Here is a 23360-nt window from a genome sequence, read left to right as displayed (position 1 = left end):
CACAGAAGCCTGAAGAAAATAACGGAGCGGGAGTCCACTATGCTACGCAGGTAGGGTCCAGCTCAGCCTAGGCAGAACTCTGATGGTAAAATTCAGCTCAACAATGAAGAGAGGCGGAAAAGACAGAAAGGGAGGATGAGGGGAGCGGGGATTGGTTGGGGCAAGGCTAGAGGTCTTTACCTGTGTGTCTCCAGCACCCAGACAGTGCTAGGTATGATATACAAGTCAATAAATTGTTGGACTGTAATGAGAGTAATTGGAGAGGGCTGGGTCAAGAAAGTATCAAAAAGTGAAATGAGTCCTGGAAATGGAAGAAAAAGGTACAGGAAGCTTCCAGCAAGTCCCAGTAGACGAAATGTCAGCCCAAGAGTGCATGCTTTTCACGTAGCACGCCAATACATGTCTCAAATGAATGGGTGTGGAGAGATGTTCATGTACTTACATCTTACTTATTTCCAAAATGAATTTGGAGCAGCTGATATTTAAAATGCATGCAATATGACTACATCATTAGTAAGGTAGAATGGTAAGTGTTTAAACTATTTACAACGGACAAGATCTGCCCAAGGCAAAGATAATCTTGTGGGAGAGTTGAGGGTGAATTTTAAGAAGCAAGACAGTTAATGCAAAATATAGAAAAAAAAAATATGTTTGAGTTGACAGAGTTCAAGAATACGAAAGGAAAAGCAAGGAATCTTAACACAGGAAGGAATCTTGGAGATAATTCCCAACTAGCTCAGTTTATAGATGAGAAAGCGAACTGAGGTGTAGGCTTAAAATCCCTCTGCTGGTTAGTGGCAGGGTTGGGATTAGAGCCAATATATTCACTTCTGGTTTGGTGTTCTATGCTGTTGTTACATATAATTCGTAAAGCAATAACAACACATCTTGGGGGGAAAATATCATGGAGGCTTTCATTAATGACTTGCTTTAACTCAAGGTAGGTATTTTTAAAACCAATGCAACTGTTTTGCATGCCTTGAAATCAAACTTTTCTTGTTAGATCCTATGTGGCAATCTGCAGAAAATCGAGCTAATTTGCAAGTAGTTTGCGGGTAGTATCTGCATACACACCTTACCAAACACATCAAAGGAATTCAAGATGCCAGGTGACCCTGGGTATACAAAACCCTCATCACCAACTCCACTCCAGGTCTACCAACCCACGAGTGCACATCTGTGCAGGATGACCTATCCTCCTTTCTAACAATATAAACGGAATTAATATCTTTTAATAGAATTTCATGGGCATGTCTCTCAAATGCTACTTCCAGGTGTAAAAAACTATGCTGGCAATGAATATCACTGGCTTTATCTGCTGTTATTGACTTGCATGTTACTAATGCATATTGTAACGATTGCTAAGTATTCAAGAAAACTAAGAAGTTTTAGATATTTGGATTATCAAGACTAGAGGCAGTCTGAGTTTAAAGCGCTGGGGAAATATAATTGAGGTCAGTGACAGATAGTTCTGAATCTTGATTAAAAAGTGAATTTTCTAAGCAAGTTCCTGTCTTGTGATCATTCCCAGATTATGGCTCTGAAAACCATGGACCTAACGGGAGTAGAGGAGGAGGTTACCTCACTTTCTGGACTTTCTACGGCTTTGCAATAAATTTTAATAACATCACATAAATACGAAAGAAAACAGTACCCAGAACGTTTCTCTCTCTATTGACCCAGGAACTATTCTTAGCCTTCAGCAGTATGACACCAGCTTTCTTCTAAGCATATTTAAATTTTATTCAGTAAAATAAGATGTTTTGGAAACCCTCTCTCCAAAACTCTCCTTGTTATTTCTTTTAACTAGGAGTCTGGCATCCTGGGAATCTTGGTGGCCGTTTACAAGAAACTTTGTCTTTAAAATAAAAACCATTTATTTTATTCTGAGAGGCAACCAACAGTAGCTTCAAAGAGAATTGAGTCAATGTGTGACATTTATCTTTATAGCAAACGGACATAATCTTCTCTCTCCCGTGTCCCCTTTCAGAGGAACAGTGCAGCATGTGCTGGGGCGCGGGGTCATATGAAAGAAATCTCCTCCTCAAGTGTCACGTCTCTCTTGCAGGGGGGAAAGGCTACTGAGTGGTGGGCTCTTTAAAGGAATTAAATACACCATGACCTGGCAACAACTGAATCCTGTTCAAAGAAGAGGAATAAGGTCAGACCTAAAAGACACTTTTTTTTTCCCCCATGGTTTGGACTTCCCTTGACCTGAAGAAGGTCAAAGAAATGCTGGTGTCTAAATTACTCAATACAGGATTGGCTTTTCTAGCACATCTCTCTTTGTAACTCCAGAAACTACTTTCTATGCCCTTTTTGCAACATTTTGAGAAACAGTTTTAAATATAAGCACTGCTTGAAACCAGGATGGTGTGTTGTTATCTTTAAGGATCTTTTTTTTGCAGGCTATTATTTGTTTATTTAAATGACTAGGCAACAGACACCCTTCCCTGCTGCAAGAAGCCAGCCTACCTATCTATTGTGAATTCAACTAAGATTTCTTTCTAAGGTAAAGAAAAAAAAACGAAAAACAAAAAAACAAAGAGAGAAATGTTCAGAAATATGGGTGACAGCTCTCACCACATTCTCATAATGCTTTCTCGGTAAAGAATGACATCCAGATTCAAATTACATCTGAATCTAGCCCTGGATTGCCCTAAAACCAACAGTACAGTGTATAGAAAGGGAAGCAGGGGGGCAGAGGGCAGATGGAGAAGACCCACCTTTCCCTTCCACTCCTCAGATTCAAAAATTGGTAACAGCAACCAAACCATCTCTCCACAAAATGAAGACAAATAACAGAATGGAATAGTTCATCAACTCCTTCTTAACCCATCACCTAGCCAGCATGCCATGAAGGGACGACATTGGTTTTAACCGAGAGGTGCACAGAGACTCCCCTTCCCCTACCGCCAACCCACACGGTCAGACACAGAACTGGAATTTAGGATGCGTCCCATGGACACACGGAACATTTTTCAAGGGACTATGTCAAGAGCCCTCTTGTCTGTCCTCACAGCGCTGTTCCCGCGTGTGTGAGCTTTACAAAATGAGTGACTCGTCAGTGGGGCTGCTTCAGCAGCGCTCGGATGGTGCCGAGGGGCACGTAGAGAACAGGGGCCTCTGGGTACCAGTCAGTCAGCAGGGGGTTGTAGAGACACAATCAAGGGAGTTCCTTTCCCCCCATCTTTCAATTTGTGAAAAATAGTAAGGGTTTCGGCAGTAGAAGAAATTTAACAAAAGGAAAAGAAAAAAATGATTGTTGGTAGGTCCATGTAAAATTCTGCTTGGAAGCTCTTTGAGATGTTGGTGTGAATTAAGTGCATTTAAACCATAAAGGGAAGATATCTTTTCCCTTGGGTGTATATCCTACAATAAAACAGGCAAAAAGTCTCCTGTGCACTGGAAGTTCATGACCTCTTTTACATCTTTACACGCATCTAAGCACTTGAGTAGAAAAAAAAATTATACTTCACCTCTACTGCTCATTATACCCGAGACACTTCACAGTGATAAAGCTGCTACAATTTACATCAGGAGCCACAGTTTTATCAGTTACCTCTTTCTGAGTCTTCAGTCAACTAACCCTGATTATTAATTTTGTATAACCTTTTCCAAGTAACTTATGTCCACATGAATTTATAGCGTAAACATCATAAACACATTCATTCAACAATCACGTATGAAGAATATTTATAAAATTTCATGTTACATATAGCCATACCTCTCTTTCTGCTGCTACGCTTAAATGAAATTTCTCTAAATGAGGAGTGATTTATTCCATTGCAAAATTACCCAGCTTCCTTTGCTCTTCTCCTGGTTTCCTAATTTTAGCCATTCCTCTCTTTATCTCACCAGATGGCAGGTAAGAAGTGAGGAGACATGAAACTCAGAATTGATAAACATTTTAGGATTTTATGGACACTTCAGAAACTCTGGAGTGAATGGTTTGGATCATTCAGAGTCATAAAAGTTCTAGATATCAATTTTCCTAGTTCTATTCTGCCATTTACACAAGTTTGAAAATAATTAGAATTACCACATAGAGCCCACTCAGCAATTTGAATGGAAATTTGTCGTAAGTGCGTCAAATTGATGCTAGCTGCGATCGTTCAATTATTTGCCATTCTAAGCACTCTTCATCAATGTGGCTGCAAATAATCAAAAGTTGGCTAGACACACACAACGGCAGTGTTTATACTGACGAGGACACACATAGCCTACTTCCTGTTCCAGTCTGACAGGATATCCTTGGGAGACATCTGAAGCTCCATACATCCATCCCGGTACCGTGAATTTATCATACACACAATTCAAAAACAAACCAGTACAAGAAGTGATGCTTCTACCATGAGAACTCAAGTGACTAAATCCTTCCCTCAGATGAACAACTTGTGAATGTCAAGGCTCCACAAGACAAGCGACTTCTCCTTTGGAAAGACTGCCCTCACACACACAAAAAAACTTATGATTCAAATTTTCCACATGCACATTCCTTCAGAATCTGATTGGATTTGAATCTTAAAAAAAAAAAGCATTTGCAGGAAATGCTTTGATTATGTCTGAATGACAATATTCTTTACAGTTCTTATATGACAAGAAATTACAGAAGAACAGGATAAGTGGGAAAGGCTTAAATTCTGCACAAATAAATAATAAAAATGCTAACATAAAAGTGTATAGTGTGATAAATTAGGGCAGAGTAGTTACTGTATACAAAAGTCCATTTGTGATGGGAGGCAGCAGGAGGGTGGGCTCTCCCTTGTCCACTGTTTCAAAAGCAGCGGGTTTTTTTTCTCCCCCTATGTTCAGTGATGCCATGCACTCCATGACAAAGATGCTTTGATCTTCTCCCATTAAATATGTCTCGTATGGACCTAGCCTGCACTTGGTAAGAAAAAAAAAAGATCATTTATATGAAAGGGAGGAGTACTGCACATCTCTAAGATTATTCATTACCTTTCAAAAATGAAGCTATTTGTGAAGTCTTTGTATAATACATACATGAAAGCCCACTACACTGCTTACTTAAAGTATTTTCTTGTGCTCCTGCTTTTTTATTCCTGCCTCAGATAAGACGGGAAGCCCAACCAAATAAAGCAGTGAAGAAGACATGGCAATTTACAGTAAAAAAAGAAAAAAAAAAAACACAACTTACACGATGGTTGAAATAAAAGATTCCATACCTGAATTGGAGGGTTTAGAAACTCTTCCCTTAGGAACGGGGAGTAACAATAACTCCAAGGACTGTGGTGGTGGTGGCGGAGGCGGTGGGGGCGGTGGCGGAGGGGGTGGGGTGACTTTTTCTTGCTTCTTCTCGGAAGGCGGTGGCGGTAGAGGGTCCTCAGGCACCAGTGACGATTTCTCAGCCAGAAGACTCCCCGCAGCCCTTGCGGCCACCTCTTTCAGAAGGGCGGCCGAGGAGGTCATGGAAGCCAGGGAAAGGAAGGAGCTGGCGGGAGGTGGGTGCTCCTGACCAGGAGTCAAGCTTCTCTCACTGACTTTCTTGGATAAGGCTGCCAAGGTGGAGCTGGCAGACTGGGAGCTAAAAGGGGAGGAAAAGGACTCGAATCGCATGGTCTCCTCAGTCCTGGTGAGAGATTTGTCCTGCAGAACGGCATTGGCTGCAGCTTTCAGTTTTAGGATGGCTGAATCCGGGGACAAGCCGCAGGTGGTGGTTGAGTTGGACAACCACTTACCTTGATTCCATATAAAACGGTTACTTGGAGTGTATTGGTCATTCTGTTCCTGCTTCTCAGCCAACTTCCTGGCAAGAACACTGAGCTGTTGGGCATGGTGGGACGGTGGGGAAAAGGAGAGATTCGAGCCCACGTTTACCGGGGACTCCACCCTGCCATTGGCCGTGGCTGTGGCATCGAGTTTGAGGGAGCCGGCCTCCAGCAGCCGCCTCAGGTTGCTGCTCAAGGGCTTCGTGGAGCCTGGGGGGTCATCTTCACAAAAAGAAGACACGCCAGGGGAGAGGTGGTCTTGACACTGCAGTGAGTCTCGCAGGACCTCACCGTCAAGTCCCACCAGCTCCAACGTGTGACTGCTGGGGGTCGCGCTGCCCAAGGAGGTGTCGGGGGAAGTGGACTGCTCCCGGATCCGGTCCTCCAGGGACAACTTATAGTTCTCCTGGACTTCTCCATAGGATGCTTCTGACGGAGTCTCTGAAGAGTTTCCATACCAGTGCTCTCCTTCACTGAGCTCTCCCTCCGCCTCTTCCAGCCTACTAACATCTGGGGGAATTAAGAAGATCAGGTTTACTCCCCAGTGAGCACCGAGCAAGTCTGAAGACATTCAGATGGAGTTGCTGACATGCCTCCTCTTCCCCTCCCCCCCAGCAAGAACCACAAGAAAGACAGCAACAACCTTACTAGAATGTCAGGTGCTGAGTCAGACAGTCTTGGCATTCGCCTGAAAGAAGGTAAAATACTAAACAGGCAAAGGTAAAAACACACCCACCTACGAAACATATTCATCTTTCTATAATTACAGCAGACAAGCTGAAATGGAGGGGGGGATGGGGAGAAAAATGCATCTGGTAAAAAAGGAACTGCATGGAGAGGCTGCTATTCTCAGTGGTGGGAGAACCGGAGAGAAGCTTGCTCCCTTGTAAAAAACACCAGCATGATCCCTTTAGTGTCCCAACATAATTAGAGAGGCAGCCTGGCAGGGTGGGAAAATGTTGTCTGTGAGGTACAAGACAGTGGGAAGCTCGCTTCCCCGCTTTCTGATTCCAAGACCTCAGGCAGGTCGCTTAGCTGGTTTGACAGAAGACGCAACTGATTTTTGTTTTTTTTTTTTGAAAAGTTCACCCAAAAATGTAAATAATACCTGCTGGTATATATTGCAACTTCACCCAGTTGTTAGGAAGTTTAAACCATAAAGCATGTGACTGAGGATCTGCAGATCCTCAAGTTCTCTACAAAAATCAGACCTCGTTAGCAAACACCATTCACATTACTGATTCCTTAAAGTGACGACGTTGCCCATGTTATGCACGTCACTTCTTTGAGAGCCCTGGCTTGCAATTACCAACATGCCTGCCATCCTGACACAGGCAATGATTAGGAATTTGTTCCCTTACTCTACTAAGAGTCCCCTTTAACGATCTACCCACCGCGACCACCACTCTGACTGCCCCTCAAGCCCTGCTCAGTCGGGACTTCCTTCATGCCAAGAGCCCGGGGAGGTCTGTCATTTTTCTACCTTTGCTCAAGATAGTCCTCCTATCAGGCATGTCTTTCTTTTCCCCCAGAAAACCTGTCTATTTATCCTTCAACTTCCTACCTCAAAAGTTTCTTCCTTGTGATGCTTTATGAACTCTCAAAATGAATCTCTCCTTCTCATCCATTCACTTGTTCAACAAATAATTGTGAAGTACCTACAGCATGCCAGGCCTTGTTCTAGATCATTCTAGATTGGACCACATTGAACAAAACAAAGATCCAGCCTTCCTGAAGCTCACATCCCAGTGGAAGAAGATAGATGTCACACAAAACTTAAAAACTAGTCATAGAGTCATAGAGTAAGCCAGAGCGTGATGAGTGCTATGGAGAAAGATACATAGCAGGACAAGGAGGTTTGGGAGTAATGAGGCAGAGGTGAGTTTCGATCTCAAATGAGGTGCTCAGAATGGAGCTTCATGGAGGTGGGGACATCCGAGCAAAGATGGAAGAAGTGAGCAATTGTTTGGGCAGCTGTTCTACGTCTGGGAGAACGTTCCAGGCACAGGGAGTCTCTGTAAAGTCCCTGATGTGGGGAAACGCCGGGTGTGTTCGTGACACAGTAAGGGGGCCAGTGTAGGCTGGGTGGAACGTAAGGGTCAGAGCAGTAGGAGAGGAAGTCAGAGAAATACCATGAGAAAGAAAGAGGGATGGGGGAGAGTGAGGGTGGATGGGAGTGTGTGGAAAGGCAGCAAGGCCAAGCAGACCTGTGCAACGCTGTAAACTGCTGAAAGGTCTTTTGCATCTGGTGAAACTGGGAACTACAGAGGGCTTTGATATGATGTGACTTGCATTTTCAAAGGCCTCTTCTGGCTGCTGTGTGGAAAAGAGGCTGTAGACACAAGGGTAGAAGCAGGAAGACCAGCTACGAGGCTGGAACCCAGGGGAAGGAGGACAGTGTGAAGTTCAGCTCAAGGTGACTGCCAGCGGTGAGAAGCAGCCAGACTCTGTGCATCTTCTGAATGCAGAGCCCACATTCCCGTGTTTTGTTTCTATTGATTCTGTATCATTCTAAATTACCTGTCTATTATCAGGGCATCTTCTAAAAGGTAAGTGGTGGTGTTCCTTGGAGGCAGATAGGAGATGTATCACCCACACATCCCTCACTGTGGCTAGCACAATGCCTGGACCCAGGAGAGTTCAGTGAACGTTCAGGGACTGAGCCCAAACTCCCCATTGTGCCAAGTTTTGCTCTATAACATGCTGTTTCTTTTCTGAACAGAAGTAGCTAGAACTAGTAATGCATGAGCTACAAGCTAATACATTGATCTTCCCATGCTATTTAGAGAAGAAATGTCACAAATGACAAATTCTCTTTCCCTAAGCTAAAGTTCTGCAACTCCTTCCTGAGATTCTTTATTAAATTATCAAGAAAATGTAAAATATCAAATGGAATTTGCTGGAAAAAGGCAGATAAAATTGAATTTTCTCTGTTAAAAACAGTCTGGTTCCTTGTGATTTGCCACATTTCCTTCTTCCCACTCGATTTCAACATTTTTCATCTTTGCTCAAACCGGCAGGACCCTGAACTACTCGTCTCTCAGTGGCTTCCCAAAGAGATGCTTTTTACCAAACACCAAGCAGTCAACATCAATTTCAACAATAGGGCTAATTTCAAGTTCCTTTGGCAAACCACCTTTCCTGATTTCAGTTTAAATATCCCATCCTTCAGAAAAATCACATGGGAACTGTCCTGTAAATAGTAAGAAAAGTAAAGGATTTAAAAATCACTACACTAAGAACTGGTAACTATCTCTTCCAAGAATCTCTTTCTCTGATCTTTATTGACACTCGCTAAAAGAACATCGGAAAATAAATGATTCAAAAGTAAATAGTTCTGGGTTATAGTTTTGTCACACGAGAGTAGCTCTAGATAGTCAAGACTGGTCTAGAACCAATGTGATAAGTGCCGGAGAACAAGGTACATAAAGCCAGGGTTTTTAGAACCACAAAAAATCATAACCACTTGGCCAAGGCTTGTCATTTTACTGAGACTGTTAAATACTCTGAGGGGCTACCTGCTGGGAACAAAGACACGTGGCTACCTACTGCGAATACCAGAACCAAGAACCCAAATCTCACAACACCTGGCCAGCGCTTCTCTGCACAGCCCCACTGAGCCATCCGCCAGATGCCCCTGAATGGCAACTTCTAGTGAACTTGGAGCAGCTGCCCTCCCACCCCGGTCATCCATCCTTCCATTCTCTTGAAACAGAGGGGACCAAGAGAATTCCCATAGATAAGGACAGTATTCAGTCCTTATCTTGAGATACACCATTAAGAGGTAAGTATCCATTATTCCCATACTCTAATCTCTCCATGCCCTCCCCGCAGCCTCTTTGTTGCCCTGGTCAAAAATTGATTCAAATGCCTCAGGGATTCAGCACATCTACAGGGCAAAGCCCCAAAGACAAAGCTTAATTTCCTAACCCCGCCACAGCCTCCATGAGAAAGAACGTTCCCCTTCCAAACGTTCTGAGGTGGTGAGCGCATCAAAAGCTGGAGTCGGCCATTCAGGCTCTAATCCTATCAAACAGTGATAAGGAGATCCCAACCTCTTGGAGGATACAAACAGCTGGTACCTAAATTTCTGGCAACGTTCCCAATTCTTTCAAAACAGAAGCTCCAAACAAGCAAACAAAGCATTTCTTTAAACAGACCAGTTTCCGTCCTCTAAAATACCTGGATATTTTTCAACCGTCGAATCCTCGGTTCTTTGCGGACACGGCCGAGATACACTCTCTTCTGGGCTGCAAGGAAACTCCGGTCCATTTAAAACTGATAATACTCTATTAATCGCCTTTCTGAAGACGCTGCTACTAAAATTGAGGTTATTCAAGTAATAAATGACCAAATAATGTTAATGCACGGCCTAGGAGGAGCCAGACCAGAAACCCGAAGAGAAACATTTTTGAAATTATTTTGGCATCACCTGAAGTCAAGCAAAAAGTGGGGGAGGCTTTCCGAGAAATGAATGCAAGAGAAGCAGAGACCTGCACAGGTTGCAGAACCATCCTAAGAGGCTCAAACACACACACTCTCAGTTCACAAAACAGCAGCAACGAGGCTTTTCTCCCACAAATACGAATTCTCTTCCCCCTGCTGGGCTGCTCTGTATTTCACATCCGATTTCCAGCAGGAGATGTCCTTGAAGGCTGCACTGGTCCAGCTGCAGGGAGCTCCCCTTCGGTGGGGTGGGCAGGAACTTCTAGTACCTTCTAGAGGAAAGATGGTCTCACTGGAGAAGCTCGAAACAAAGCATCCCTGCACTTTGTGGGACACCACAAACTTTTGGAACAAGCTGGGCTTGGCTTTTGACTCCCTTTCACCCTTCGAAAAGCCTCTGGGCAGCGAGACTGCTCCATTTTCCTGTCTGTCACGGGCTCGGCATCATGGCCCCTCACAGCTGAGCACCCCACATGCCGCTGGCGGTCCCGGAAACACTTCCTGCGCACACCGACTGTGCAGTTCACAGCTTTCCCTACTAAGGCTCCGGGGGAAGCCTCCAAACGGCCAATGTAAATAACTTCCTTCTAAATACATTATTTTTAACCTCCAGAATAGGAAGCTATTTCCATTGCTAATTTTACAACAACCTATGTCTCTGACAGCCAGGTTCACACTCATTCCTGTCAATTTTACACAACAGTCTGTTTGGGTGTTTTTCACTTTAAATCAAAAACTCAAAGAATTAAGAATAGAAATGGTACAATTACGGAATGAAAATATGCTGAATAAATTTTGTTTCCATGTGGTGAATATTTCTCCTTTGGGGAAAACAAAACAAAATTCCACTACCTAACACATTTATTTTTAATTCAGTTTCAAGCAAAAAATCGGTAACTCGATATTCACAACTCCTGCTGCATTTTTTTTTCAGCTCACTTCCTTTTCAGTTTGACAGTTTTTAATCAGATGCATTTAATTGGACAAATACTCAACTCAATCCTCGATCAGAAAGAAGGGGGCAAAAAGAGGGGGTAAAATGCAAGAAAGAGACACCTATTAATTTTCATGCTTTTTGGCTGAGGTTAAAGTAAGTGGAGATGGAAATCTAAAAGCCCCGTTTCTAAATCTACCCTGAACCCCATTCCACCAGTTGGTCCACTGTGAATCTAACCAGCAGCGTTTGAAGAGAACAAGGTTTAAATTCTAGAACTCGCCTGGGATGGCATTGACTCACGGTCAGTCCTCTGGCAGTCAACACCTTCTTGTGATAACAGGTGTGTTCACTGGTACATACCAACTAACCATCTGGCTCATTTTCATCTAAGAATCTTCCAAGGGCCCTTCCTTTCCAGCCAGCACACATCAATAGCTAAATATCTGTATTTAATATTAAGGTCACGCATCCCTATTGCTATTAATCACTTGGACCTGTAATACCAACCTCAAATCATACAACCAACTTTCCCATGCAATTTTATACAAAAGTGGTGTGTAAAAAAAGTAGTTTGAAGAGCTCTGTATAGAAGCTACGAACAGAGCCAAAGCTAATAACTGACTTAATTCGACAAACATTTCCTGAGCATCTACTATGTTCAAGGAGCTGTTCTCTGCAACTGGGAACCTCAGGGTATAGCAGGCTCTTGCCCAAAGCCTTGTAATTTTCAGGGAGCGAGGGCTGCCCAAGCACCCAAAGCACAAAGCGAGCAAGAGCTGTGGATGCATAAAACAACCCCAACGGTGCAGATGGCTTTGGAAATGGAGCCCGAAGGGATGAAGATGATTTTAGCAGACGACACCAGAAATTCACCTGGGAGGGCTTGCTCTTATGAAACCATCAGACAGCAAATAGCCCTGTCACGGACTCAGCTAATATTTGGGTGACATGCGTTAGCGAAACTAGCCTCATAAAACGGTTTTTATATTCTTAATTCTTCACATTTAAGAAACAGACCATCTACTGATTTGTTAAAGGGCAGATTTTACCAATTTTCTTATCATACCCACTCATTTTGAAATCAGACCATTTTAGATTATGAATGCCTGAGGTGGGACTACGAGTTGGGTCATTTTTGTATTCCTGCTTGATGCTTTGCCCAGAGGATCAGGGCCGTTGTGGTTGTAGTGACCACTAGCACTGCATGAAGTGACAGGTGAGGCCCTCAGCCCCTATACCAAACCCAGAGAGGGGCCCAATGGAGCTAGCATCTGGGACAATGTCAACGTCAGAGCGCGCTCTCTCTCTCTCTCTCTTTCTCTCTCTCTCTCATTGCTTCTAGTCTCTTCTCAGAGGTTAGTCTCCTCCTCTGAGGTCACCTTCCCCTGGAGGCTGAAAACCTGGCTGCACAGGTTCTAGGTTTTCACTTTTAATCACCAACCACCTAGAGAAAGGTCCTTCCCCTCGGATGAGCCCGCTGGAGGTCAGGTTCCGCTCTCTGGACTTAACACGGAAGCCAGAGGGCGGCTTCTGCAATTGGCTTAACGTGAGTCACAGAAGAAAAAAGAGGGAAGAGGCACCAGGAAGACAAGAACGGTGACCTCTGTAATGTTTAATAAAGGTCTCGCATGCTGCACATCAGGCTGTTCCGAACCAATCTGATGATTTGAAGCAGAAAACATACCCTCATTTAGGCTGGTCTTAACCTGCCAATTTTTACATTGTCCCTTTGAAGCCTGAAAGCTTCAGCACGCCCCCCACACTAAGAGACCTCTCAAGGGTTCAGGGGTCCAAGACCATGGTATGAGTAAAACACACGGGTGGGCAACTGACCCCCAAGCCAGAACCTCAGGGATCACAGTTAGCAAAATATTGCAATGCCCAGGGTACCCAACCGCTGTCAGCAGTGCCAAGAGGAAAAGTTAAGAACAGCTAGTTACTTAAAACTGCCAGGGTTGAGAAGACAACCAGACTCCTGTCACCAGTGCAGCCGGGGAAAAGGTGCCATGAGGGCATGAGGAAAATGGGAGGAAGTCTGGAGAGGATAAGAGCCCACAGACTGAGAGAGCACCAAGAGGCCCCCTGGGTCAAGCCGCACATCTTGCACATAGCAGTATTTTCCAAGAATTGTTGTAAACATCACGAGTGAAACAAAGGTAACACAAATGAACACATCACTCCTTATCTTCAAAGGGAGGCGCCAACAGTATCTGAGTGGGTTTCAGTATCCTTATATAAAGTTGCCAGATCTTCCAGTGACCCAGGAGTTACCCAACCTCCTCCATCAAACTGCCCATCTCTTGGGACGCCCGAGTGGCTCAGTCGGTTAAGCATCTGCCTTTGGCTCAGGTCATGATCCCAGCGTCCTGGGATCAAGTCCAGCATCGGGCTCTCTGCTCAGTGGGGAGCCTCCTTCTCCCTTTGCCTCCCCCTGCTTGTGTTCTCTCTCTCTCTCTCTGGCAAATAAATACATAAAATCTTTAAAAAACAAAGAACAACAACAACAACAAAAAACCCTGCCCATCTCAACACTAACGGCAACTCCTCTATCCCCATGATTGCTTCGAACAAAAACCCCGCAGCCTGCCTTGACTCTTCCCTTTCTCTTACACCTGTCATCAAATTCATTTGCAGAGTGTGTCGGTTCTACTTTCCATATACATCCCCAATCTTGCCACTTCTCAGCCTGTCTACCGTTCCCACCCTGATGTACAGCACTGCCGTCCCTCACCGGGACTACGGTGGTGTCATTCCAACGGGCCTCCTTACTTCCGGTTCTTGCCCCGCTCCACTCAGCCAGCAGCCGCAGTAAGCTTTTAGAAATCCATATCACACCTCATCTCCTACTGCTCTGCCTTGCTAATAAATAATAAATAAATAGCAAAATTTCCCCCAGTTAGCCACAGGGCTGACTCCTTTCATTCCTCAGGTCTCCCGTCCAACATCACTGTTTATTAGAAAGAAAGCTCCACGAGACAGCAGGCTTCACTCTGTTCGCTTCCGTGTTCTGTTCATCACTTAGAATGGTACGGAGCATGGAGTAGGTGCTCAGTTAACTCTTTGTCAAGCGTATGAATGAGGAGGAAGAATGCGCTTAACAGTCAGAAAGGCAGCACTTGTCAGTACTGACAATGAGAACGGTTTTCAAAATTACAAGTGATAATCCTATTTTTCTCATGTGAGTCAAACATGAAATAGGGAAAAGAGCGTGTTTTGCAAACTTTTGCACCAGTCTCCCTAGCGGCCAAGAACACAGAACAACATCCCAGGGAAATGATGAAGCTGAAGTCCCCTCCAGAAGACCCCAAATTTCTTCCAACTCTTGGCTCAACATTTCAAGTGAATCCCGTATTCTGCTCTATACTGTGGCCTTGCTTATTCGTAGTAAATACCACAGCAGTGTAGCTCACAAGCCTCCAAGGAAAATTTCTTCTCTGCAGGGATGTACCACATCTCTCTGGATTCCCACCCACTCTGGAGAAACATGCACCCTATGTGGGGAAGCAAGAAGAAGTATCTAGCCCAGTGTCAAGAGCTCAGTAAAGGGTGGCTATCCTTGTTATTATTATTACTATCAGAAAACAGAGAGTACTAGTCCTCTTGCCCCCACGTCAGAAAGAAAAACTAAATCACAGAGGGTAACTTCCCCAGACAGCACCATGGATCTTTAAGAGACTAAGAACTCTATTTGCTAAGTTTGGATTTTGTGTCTGTCTGAATTAGAGATGGAAAAGCCTTGGAGATTTAGTCCATATGGCTAGTCTCTAGGCAGAGGTCTAGAAGGGCCAGTGATTAGCCCATGGTCCCCCACGGCTGATTTACTAACACAGACAGGACTTGAGCTCAGATGTCTCACTCCAAAGGCCGGTACTTCTACTACTAAATCATCGTGCAATCGTCATGAAGGGAACGAGTGAATTCTAGAACCAGCCTTGGAACCCAGGAACCTCCCAACAAACATTTGTTGAATGAATGAACAACCATGCATCAAACACTACAAATATACAGGGTGCTGTAGTAGATGCCTGATTATTCGTCAGCAAATGTGAGCCTTACGTGATTTTATGCGGTAGACCACAGTCTCTTCGTTCTACAGACCAGGAAACCAAGATTCCACAGGTTAATGGCTTACCCAACATACACACCTAATGAGTGACAAAGCAAGGTTCAAACCCAAATCTTCAGGAAATCTAAGAGTACGAGTAGCTTGACAAAAAAGTAATTATTCAGGTAACCAAAAAGTACCCCAGGACCTTCAAGTAATCAACATTTTAAATTTTATTTTGCTGGGATTTCAAAATACATACGCCCTCAGAGATGAGTCCCTTCCTTCTAAATGTGTGACTGTTTGTCTGGCATCGTTGTAGTAACAACCACCTGGCTTACTAACACTGTGTGCAAACTAAGGATGAAACCTAGTGTCAAGCTTTGAATTGTGGCCCTGCGAAAAGCTGGTGAAGTCCAACCGCCAAGACCTGGGACTGTGACCTTCTTTGGGAAGATGGCCTTTGCAGATGATCAAGTTAAGATGAGGTCATTAGTCTCCTACGACTGGTGTCCTTACAAAAAGGGGAAACGTGGACACAGAGACAGACATGCGCGCAGTGAAGACTGGAGGGACATTGTCACAGCCAAGGAAGAGAGAGGCCTGGAACAGATCCTTCCTGTGTCCTCCCTGTGTCTCTGTCAGCACCTTGACCTCGGACTTCTGGCCTCTAGAACAGTGAGACAATAAATTTCCGTAGCCACCCAGTTCATGATACCTCGTTACGGCAGTCCCGGAAACTAACATACATGTAGGCCTGAGAGTTTTTTTTTTCTGGATTTGCTCACCTCCGGATTTTAAACTATGGCCTTGGTTAGTGCTGTAGCTTTTGTCCAAGCTGGCTATTATGGCACAAAACTGACCGCCCTGCTGCTCGGTGTGAAGTCCTCTGAGGCTGCAGGGACTGTGAGCAGACAGTTTGGTTATTTTTACCTACCTCTAGATTTTAACCAAATTTTGTGCAAATGAAAGATTTTGAGAATGACATTAGGTAAGAGAAGGCTTCTATTACTAGAGCAACTTCAAAATCTCCAGACCAAGAAATACACTCATCGCCATGTACGTTGTGGCAAATTAGGAAGAAAGGGACAGTTCAAAATACGGCACGAATCCATTGGCCAAAAGCTCAACCCAGAAACCAAAACACTACTGGTTAGCCCACGGGACAGTTCAAAATACGGCACGAATCCACTGGCCAAAAGGTCAACCCAGAGACCAAAACACTACTGGTTAGCCCACGGATTGATTCCTTTGCTCCGTCAACCCTTCCACGCACCTCCGTGTTATAAAAAACATACGGAATCTGTCCCCTCAAGCCATCAGAAGTAAATTTACTATGGCTACCATGGCCTTATCAGAAAAATTGTCTGTTAAGGCTGATAAATCGGTCGATTATCTGCTTCCTTGACTTTTATATCCTCTTGTATAAATGTTTTCATCCCAACATTACCAATACCTGTTATAAGATGAACAATATATTACCAAACTACTGAAATCACCAGGAAATTCTTAATAGATCAAAAAAGAACATTACTACAAAAAAAAAAAAGCCCTAATAACATAATAATGCACTCTGTCGTCTATGAACAGCACTCTATAGAGAGATAAATGGTTACTTATTGAAATCTCAGCTTATACATAAAATGATACATTTCTTCGCAGGCACATTTGCCGAGCTTTGACATCACGTATCTTGTAATGAAACAGATTACGCTCATAATCATTCTGCCTGCCAAAGGAAAAGTTCACACAGTAAGTCCTTTATTTACTAAAAATGTATGTCTACACTGGAAGAAAATGGGCCTTTGGGGAAGAGAGATTTACCAAAGGAGAGGAGATGGAATTGCTTTTTATTTAGTCTTTAAATACATACAAAACAAAAACCGCAGAGAAAGCAAATCCCAAGCTCCCCGCACCCCTATATTCACAAAAGGATATTGGTGTAATGAATTGGGAGAGATCTTTCTTTCTTTCTTTCTCTCTTTTTCTTTCTTTCTTTCTTTTTAATTAACCACAAGAATCCATGACATTGATTACAAGGACAACCCTAACTCAAAGTTAACTCTAAACACTGACTTAGGCCAACAATTTTAACCTTTACCCTGACCAGGCTTCGTGCCATGGCGGCTGTCGAGTGGTCAAATGTATTCTTATCTGTTGTCTCCTGTTACTCCCCCTGCCCACCTTCTGGCACACACGCACAAGAAGTGAACGATGGAGGCCAAAGACAATGAAAACAATAAATATCACAAACAACCAACAAACTGGGGCAATTCCAAGGGTCCCCTGCAGCTAGATGACTCTCACCTCAACAACTGGGGATCCTATGGGTAAAGCCAAAGTCTTCTCTTTGAAGACTCCCAGGGGGGAGAGCTTCCCACAGGCATGTCCACTTGGGGTTTCACCAAGAAATCTTCCTTAGGTCTTTTACTCTAAAGACCTGGCACTGCTTTATAGCCATCTATCCCCATGAGTGATGTTCCGCAAGAGAAAACACCCATTCCACTTTCCAACAAAGCTGAGATGCTTCCGGGAAATGCATCAAGTGATAAAGATGAGGTTGGGAAATGTGCTCTACAGATACCTGCTTCAAAAGGAACATTACATCAAAAACTAATGATGTATTGTATGTTGGCTCATTGAATTTAAATTAAAAAAATGTTTTTAAATTTTAAAAATAACAAAAAATTAAAAAACAAACAAACAAACAGAGGCTCAACTCCAAGGTAGAGGCTCAAGACAATAAAAATCCCTCTGACAGGCATAGGTATGGCCCCAAAGTGACCAGGAGGGGTTTGTATCACTCATACTCCTGTTCCTCTTGTTCTGAACCTTTTGGGGGGGGGTCCTATAAAATGCCTTAGTTTTGTATTTAAATGTGCACATCACTTTCTTTTCATTTTCTAGAACTTACAACTATAGGCAGCCCTCAGGCTGCGATGTTTCCTGTGTACTTGAACTCAGTTACTAGTCTCTCCTCCACCAAAACCCGGTATTTGAAATGAAGGATGAAAATGTGTTGGACAATTTAAAGAAGTCCATTTGAGGAATACATGTTTGAAAAGTGTTTTGATATAAATATGTTCAATTAATCAGGCTTTGTTTTTAAATTTACATGTTTTGACGTTACTTAGAGAAAGCCAAATTCTTTTGGTATTTCTACATTAATGTCAGCAGCAGTGAATCCAATAAAATAGGGTCGGCAATCTTCTTCTGTGAATGGACAGACAGCAAATATTTTAGGTTTTATAAAAGAGCGTATACGTTCTCTGTCCCATAATCTTTGTTTCTCTTTGTTGCCGTTGCTTTTTTGTCTTAATGATTGTCTAAAAAAATGTAGGAACCATTTTCTTAGCTCAGAGGGCCGCACAAAAACAGGTCAGAGTTCGTGGACCCCACAACTCGAAAGAAGAGGTACTTTGCTTTTTCTTTATAATAAAAGCAGAACAGTGCTTAAAACAATATTGGACCTTCAGATATATCTAACTTCATCTTAATCCAACCACCTCTGTGAATCACTAAGCACCTCTGTGCCTCAGTTTCTTCAGATTACAACGAGGGGTAAGAACAGATCAGTGATGTATAAACCATACCGTCAAGGAAGGCAAGAACTCCAGTGAAGGACACAGGACCACGGACCCATCCCATCTCCCACCTTAGCACACATCTAAGCAGCACAACCTAGCTTTGCTCTCGTCTGTATACTGGAGCTCCCCTTAAAGACAAGGGTTCCATTATTTTTTTTTAAGTTTTGAAAAATACCATATTAAATGATCTCAGGAATCCTCCTGCTGTTAATCGTCTATGAATCCATTATTGGATAATCAGTCCTTTTCAAGTCATTTTACTGGGAAGTGGCAGGTGGACAGGAAATTATTTAAAGTCCTATGTTGAGGTATTTAAAGGAAGAGAAATAAGAACAAGAGAGCTTCTTCTAAGAGGCCACCTGTATTCATTTACATTTGTGGGAATCCACCAGACAGCCCTACCGGAGGGCTTCCAAGTCCTGCAGATGAGGGCTCCGGGAAAAGCAGAATGGTTTAGCAGCGAAAAGAGCTGGGAGTTCAGACTTGGGACCTGGATTCCCGTCTGAATTTGGAACTTACCAGCTATAGAACTCCTCATGTTTAATAAACAAAATCCAAAGAGCCGACTAAACACTAACCCGCAGAGCAGGTGTTAGGAATATGGCGATGAACCAGATAGATGCAGAACGTTCTGCCTTCCATCACTGCATCCCTCATCTGTAAAGCGGGGTTATAACACCTATTCCTTCTCCTGTACCTCATGTTCCTGCAGAGATGGCAAAGCATTTGTAAACTACAAAGCAGAGACAACATTAAACTAGCAAACTAAAGACTCTTTTCCTTTTAAGTACATAAAATAAATGCAACTTCAAGAATTCATCAAATGAATAAAATAAGACCACAATAGGTTTTGCAGAGCAAAACATTTCTAGGGGTACCTGGGTGGCTCAGTGGGTTAAGCCTCTGCCTTCAGCTCAGGTCATGATCTCAAAGTCCTGGGATCGAGCCCCGCATTGGGCTCTCTGCTCAGCAGGCAGCCTGCTTCCCCCTCTCTCTGCCTGCCTCTCTGCCTACTTGTGATCTCTCTCTCTCTGTCAAATAAATAAAGAAAATTTTTTAAAAAATTTCTAGAAGCTGAAGCAACGTGACAAGGCAGAAAAGGCACAAGCTTAGACACCAGACACTCCCACTCTGCTTCCTAACAGACCCACCTGACATCCATCCACAGCCCTATTCTCTCCTTTATAGAATAGGATACTAATACCACGGGGTTATTGCGAAAGTAAATCAGAATTAGGTAAGTAAAGCACCTGGCACAGAGTTGGTACTAGGTGAATAATAGTGTCCCCTTGCCCTCCCTCCCAGCCACTTAGAAATTTCAGATGAGAGAACATTCGATTTTAAATGGTAGGGCTTACCTCAAAATTGTTGATACTGCTCCCCAGCTCTATATCATAATCACCTCAACCAAAGAGGACAGGAAACTTCTGGTTGTTCTGACCATGGAATCCAGATGTAGAAAATGCCCAGTCATCAGGAAAATCTTACAGTCTTGGCACAGTTTGAGGACAGAGAGCGAGCACCAGCCAATAGCTGAGGGGAGACTCTACAGTCTGGAATGTGCCACAGACTTCCAACCACAAAGTTCTCTCTTCACTTCGACTGTGGTATCCCCCTGTGGTGCAGGCCATGGCCTCTGCTCTCCTCGGCAAGTCTCCTCCGGAAGCACATGACTTTCCCGAGGCATCTCTAGGCCACATCCATGTGAATGTCTGTGGCACTGCTCATCACCTCCCACCCGGCCCAGCTCGACAGTTTAGGCAAATCATGCTCTCATTTCTGAGAGACAATGACAACAGGAGATGTTCTCCAAAGTCCCTTCTACCCCTAAAACCCTTTGACTCTGGGACCCACTCTGAACTTCATTTATTCAACTCATTCATTCATTCAACAATGTTTATGGGACTTGGCCTATTTCTTTGATCCTGTGACCCATTCTTCATGTCCTTCCTTCACTCATTTATTCAACAATATTTGACCACCTACTATATACCGGGTACTGTTACAGGCAAGAATGTACAAAAATGAATAAGGAAGAGTCCATGCCCTTAGAAAGGTCATGGTCAGTCAGGACACAGAGGAAGAAGGAGCTACATTGTGGCATGGGAGGTATTATGAGGGACCGGTGGGAGCCAGTGGAGGGGCCGCCTCATTCTGCCTGGTGGATGGGATGACAGTCTGGGAGGAGGGGAAGCAGGAAAGGCTTTCCTTTAAACTGAATGGTAATGGATAAGCCGACGGTAATCGTGCAAATCTGATGGGTTGAAGACATCCCAGAAACAGAGAAAAAGAATTCCAAAATAAGGAAATACAAACATGGAGTTCTGTAAACTAGAGAATTCGATACGAAAGAAACAAAGGGTGTATGGCAGGGCCAAAAAAAAAAAGGAGGCTCAGATGATGAAGCACCTTCTATACTCTGCTAAGAAGAGCAAGCTTGACCCTTTGAGACAATGTCTAAAAGATCCTCAATACATGCATGAGTGTTTTGGAAAGCCCACTGTGGTAGCAGTGTGAACACAGGGCTACATAGAGGCCAGGGGACAGGGAAGGGGACAGGACACTGAAGCAAAAAGAAGATAAAAAAGAATATGAATCCTTAAAAAAAATAATAAAAAAAATAAAAATAAATTTTTAAAAAAGAATATGAATCCTTACAGGAGAAAATAAGAGTGTAAACTACAGCAGTGGCATGGAGCGGGCATGAAGAATTCCAGAAATACACCAGCAGGAGAGTCAACAGTCTGGGTGATGGGCTTGATGCAGGGGAAAGGCAGAGCACAGCACCAAGGATCCCACTCAGCTCTCTCTGCCTTGGGTGAGCGGGTTAATGGTTGGTGAGGACAGCAGCCCAGAGAGGGAGAACACTAAAAGCCCAGAAATACTCCCAGTCACCCAGGCCCCAAACCCGTGGCCATCTGCCGTAGGCAGCCACGCACTCTCCACAGTAAGGCACCCTAACCCGCGGCACCCAGTGGAGTGCTCTCCTTCCCTAACAGGGACACCAGGAAGTCACAGGGTAAGCATCAAGCGTCTTCACAGATCTGTGATGTTAGATATATGCCTGTGTGAGGAAGAAAAATACTAACAGCTAAGTTTATTTAAAACATTACTTTTATTTCAGAACAAATAGATCTATTCTACAGCAAAATACATATTTTCATTCCCATTTGCAGACAGAACAAGAGACTTCAAAGACATCCCATAGACGCTGAGAAGACATGTGAGCAAAGGGTTCCCTGTCTTCCGGGCTCTCTGTCTTTTGGGTTCTGCATTAGAACATTACCAACTAAAGCTGAAGAAAGAGAAACACCAAGACTTGCATTTCCATTCCTATGGAGACAGCTTAGATACTGGTTCTGGAAGTGTGGTCTGCAAATCCCTACTGGTCTCTGAGGTCCTTTGAAGTGTCCTCAAGACCAGAACTGTTTTCATAATAATTCTAAGATGTTATCTGCCGTTTCCACTCTACCGACATTTGTAATGATGATACAAAAGCAACAACGGGTAAAATGCTGGCACCTTAGCTTGAATCAAGGCAGTGGCACCAAACCATCCTAGCATCACTGTGTTCCTCACTGCCACAAACTCAGTAAAACATGTGCACACCACCTCCCCAAAGTAAGCAAACCTGTCCAATTGATGAGGCAGCGATAAAAACTATTAATTTTATTAAAGACTGACCCCCAGGGTGCCTGCGTGGCTCAGTTGGTTAAGCGTCCCAGGACCCTCATCAGGCTCTCTGCTCAGCAGGGAGCCTCCTTCTCCCTCGACCTCTGCCTGCTGCTCCGCCTAATTGTGCTCTCCCTCTGTCAAGTAAATAAATAAAATCTTTTAAAAATTTTTGTTTAAAAATAAATAAATAAAGGCTGACCCTGAGTAAACATCTTTTAAATATGATATGTAATGAAATGTGTCCATGAAGCACTTCTACCATCACTGAAGTGTGATGGCTATCGCGAAGAAAAGTAAACCTGGGCTTCATTCGGGAGCTGAACCAGCCACTCTTTTCAGGGAACATCACTTTTAATGAAAGAACAATGGCTCAACTAGGGTCACTCAAATTTGGGTATCTGGCACACTCTCTCTTGGAAACAAAGTAAGGCTGGCACTTTAAGAAAAGATGGGCAGTATTGGAAGCCACTGATAAAATTCAAGCTTGCAAGCACGGATTAAAATTTTGGAAGACCCATATCCTACACCTTGAACTTGACAGTCCCTTCAGACAAAGTGATTTGCACGGGCACAGGCACAGCAGCACTGTTCCTCACAGCAAGAAGGAAACACGAACCATACGTCCATTGTGGTGTGTTTCATCAGTGTCCCACTCGAGAGCAGGGACAGGGACACCAGCTACGAGCATCAGTGTGGCTAAAACTCACCAAGATAATGGTTGAGTGAAAAACCAAGGTGCAGAATGCATGCCGTGTGCTACCATTTTTACAAATCCCAAAGACAAGCTAACCCAAATAGGGTAAATCGAGGGGAACAATAAACAGAAGATTTAGGGTAATGGGAACAGGCAGCAGGAGAAGAGTACCTTAGAAGTTTGATAGTGTTGAAATGTGTTAGATTGGGCAGTTGGTTTACAGATGTCCCTTTTACCATTACAC

The 23360-nt window shown here is 43.7% G+C and overlaps 1 protein-coding gene across 3 annotated transcripts in view; it reads right to left on the bottom strand.

The window, feature by feature from the left end:
- LOC111156012 (zinc finger protein 827) overlaps positions 1-23360 on the bottom strand; it is a 165729-nt gene that overhangs the window by 129079 nt on the left and 13290 nt on the right. For all 3 annotated transcript variants that reach the window (XM_022516545.1, XM_022516555.1, XM_022516565.1), the window contains exon 2: positions 5190-6242. In XM_022516545.1, coding sequence (XP_022372253.1) covers positions 5190-6242 — 1053 coding nt within the window. The remainder of the gene's footprint in view (positions 1-5189; positions 6243-23360) is intronic.

This window comes from Enhydra lutris, unplaced genomic scaffold (assembly GCF_002288905.1).
Source record: "Enhydra lutris kenyoni isolate GAN:26980312 unplaced genomic scaffold, ASM228890v2 scaffoldscaffold3, whole genome shotgun sequence".
NCBI classification, from domain to species: Eukaryota; Metazoa; Chordata; class Mammalia; order Carnivora; family Mustelidae; genus Enhydra; species Enhydra lutris.
Note: the sequence above shows the minus strand (reverse complement) of the source record. Positions and strands in the feature narration are given on the sequence as shown.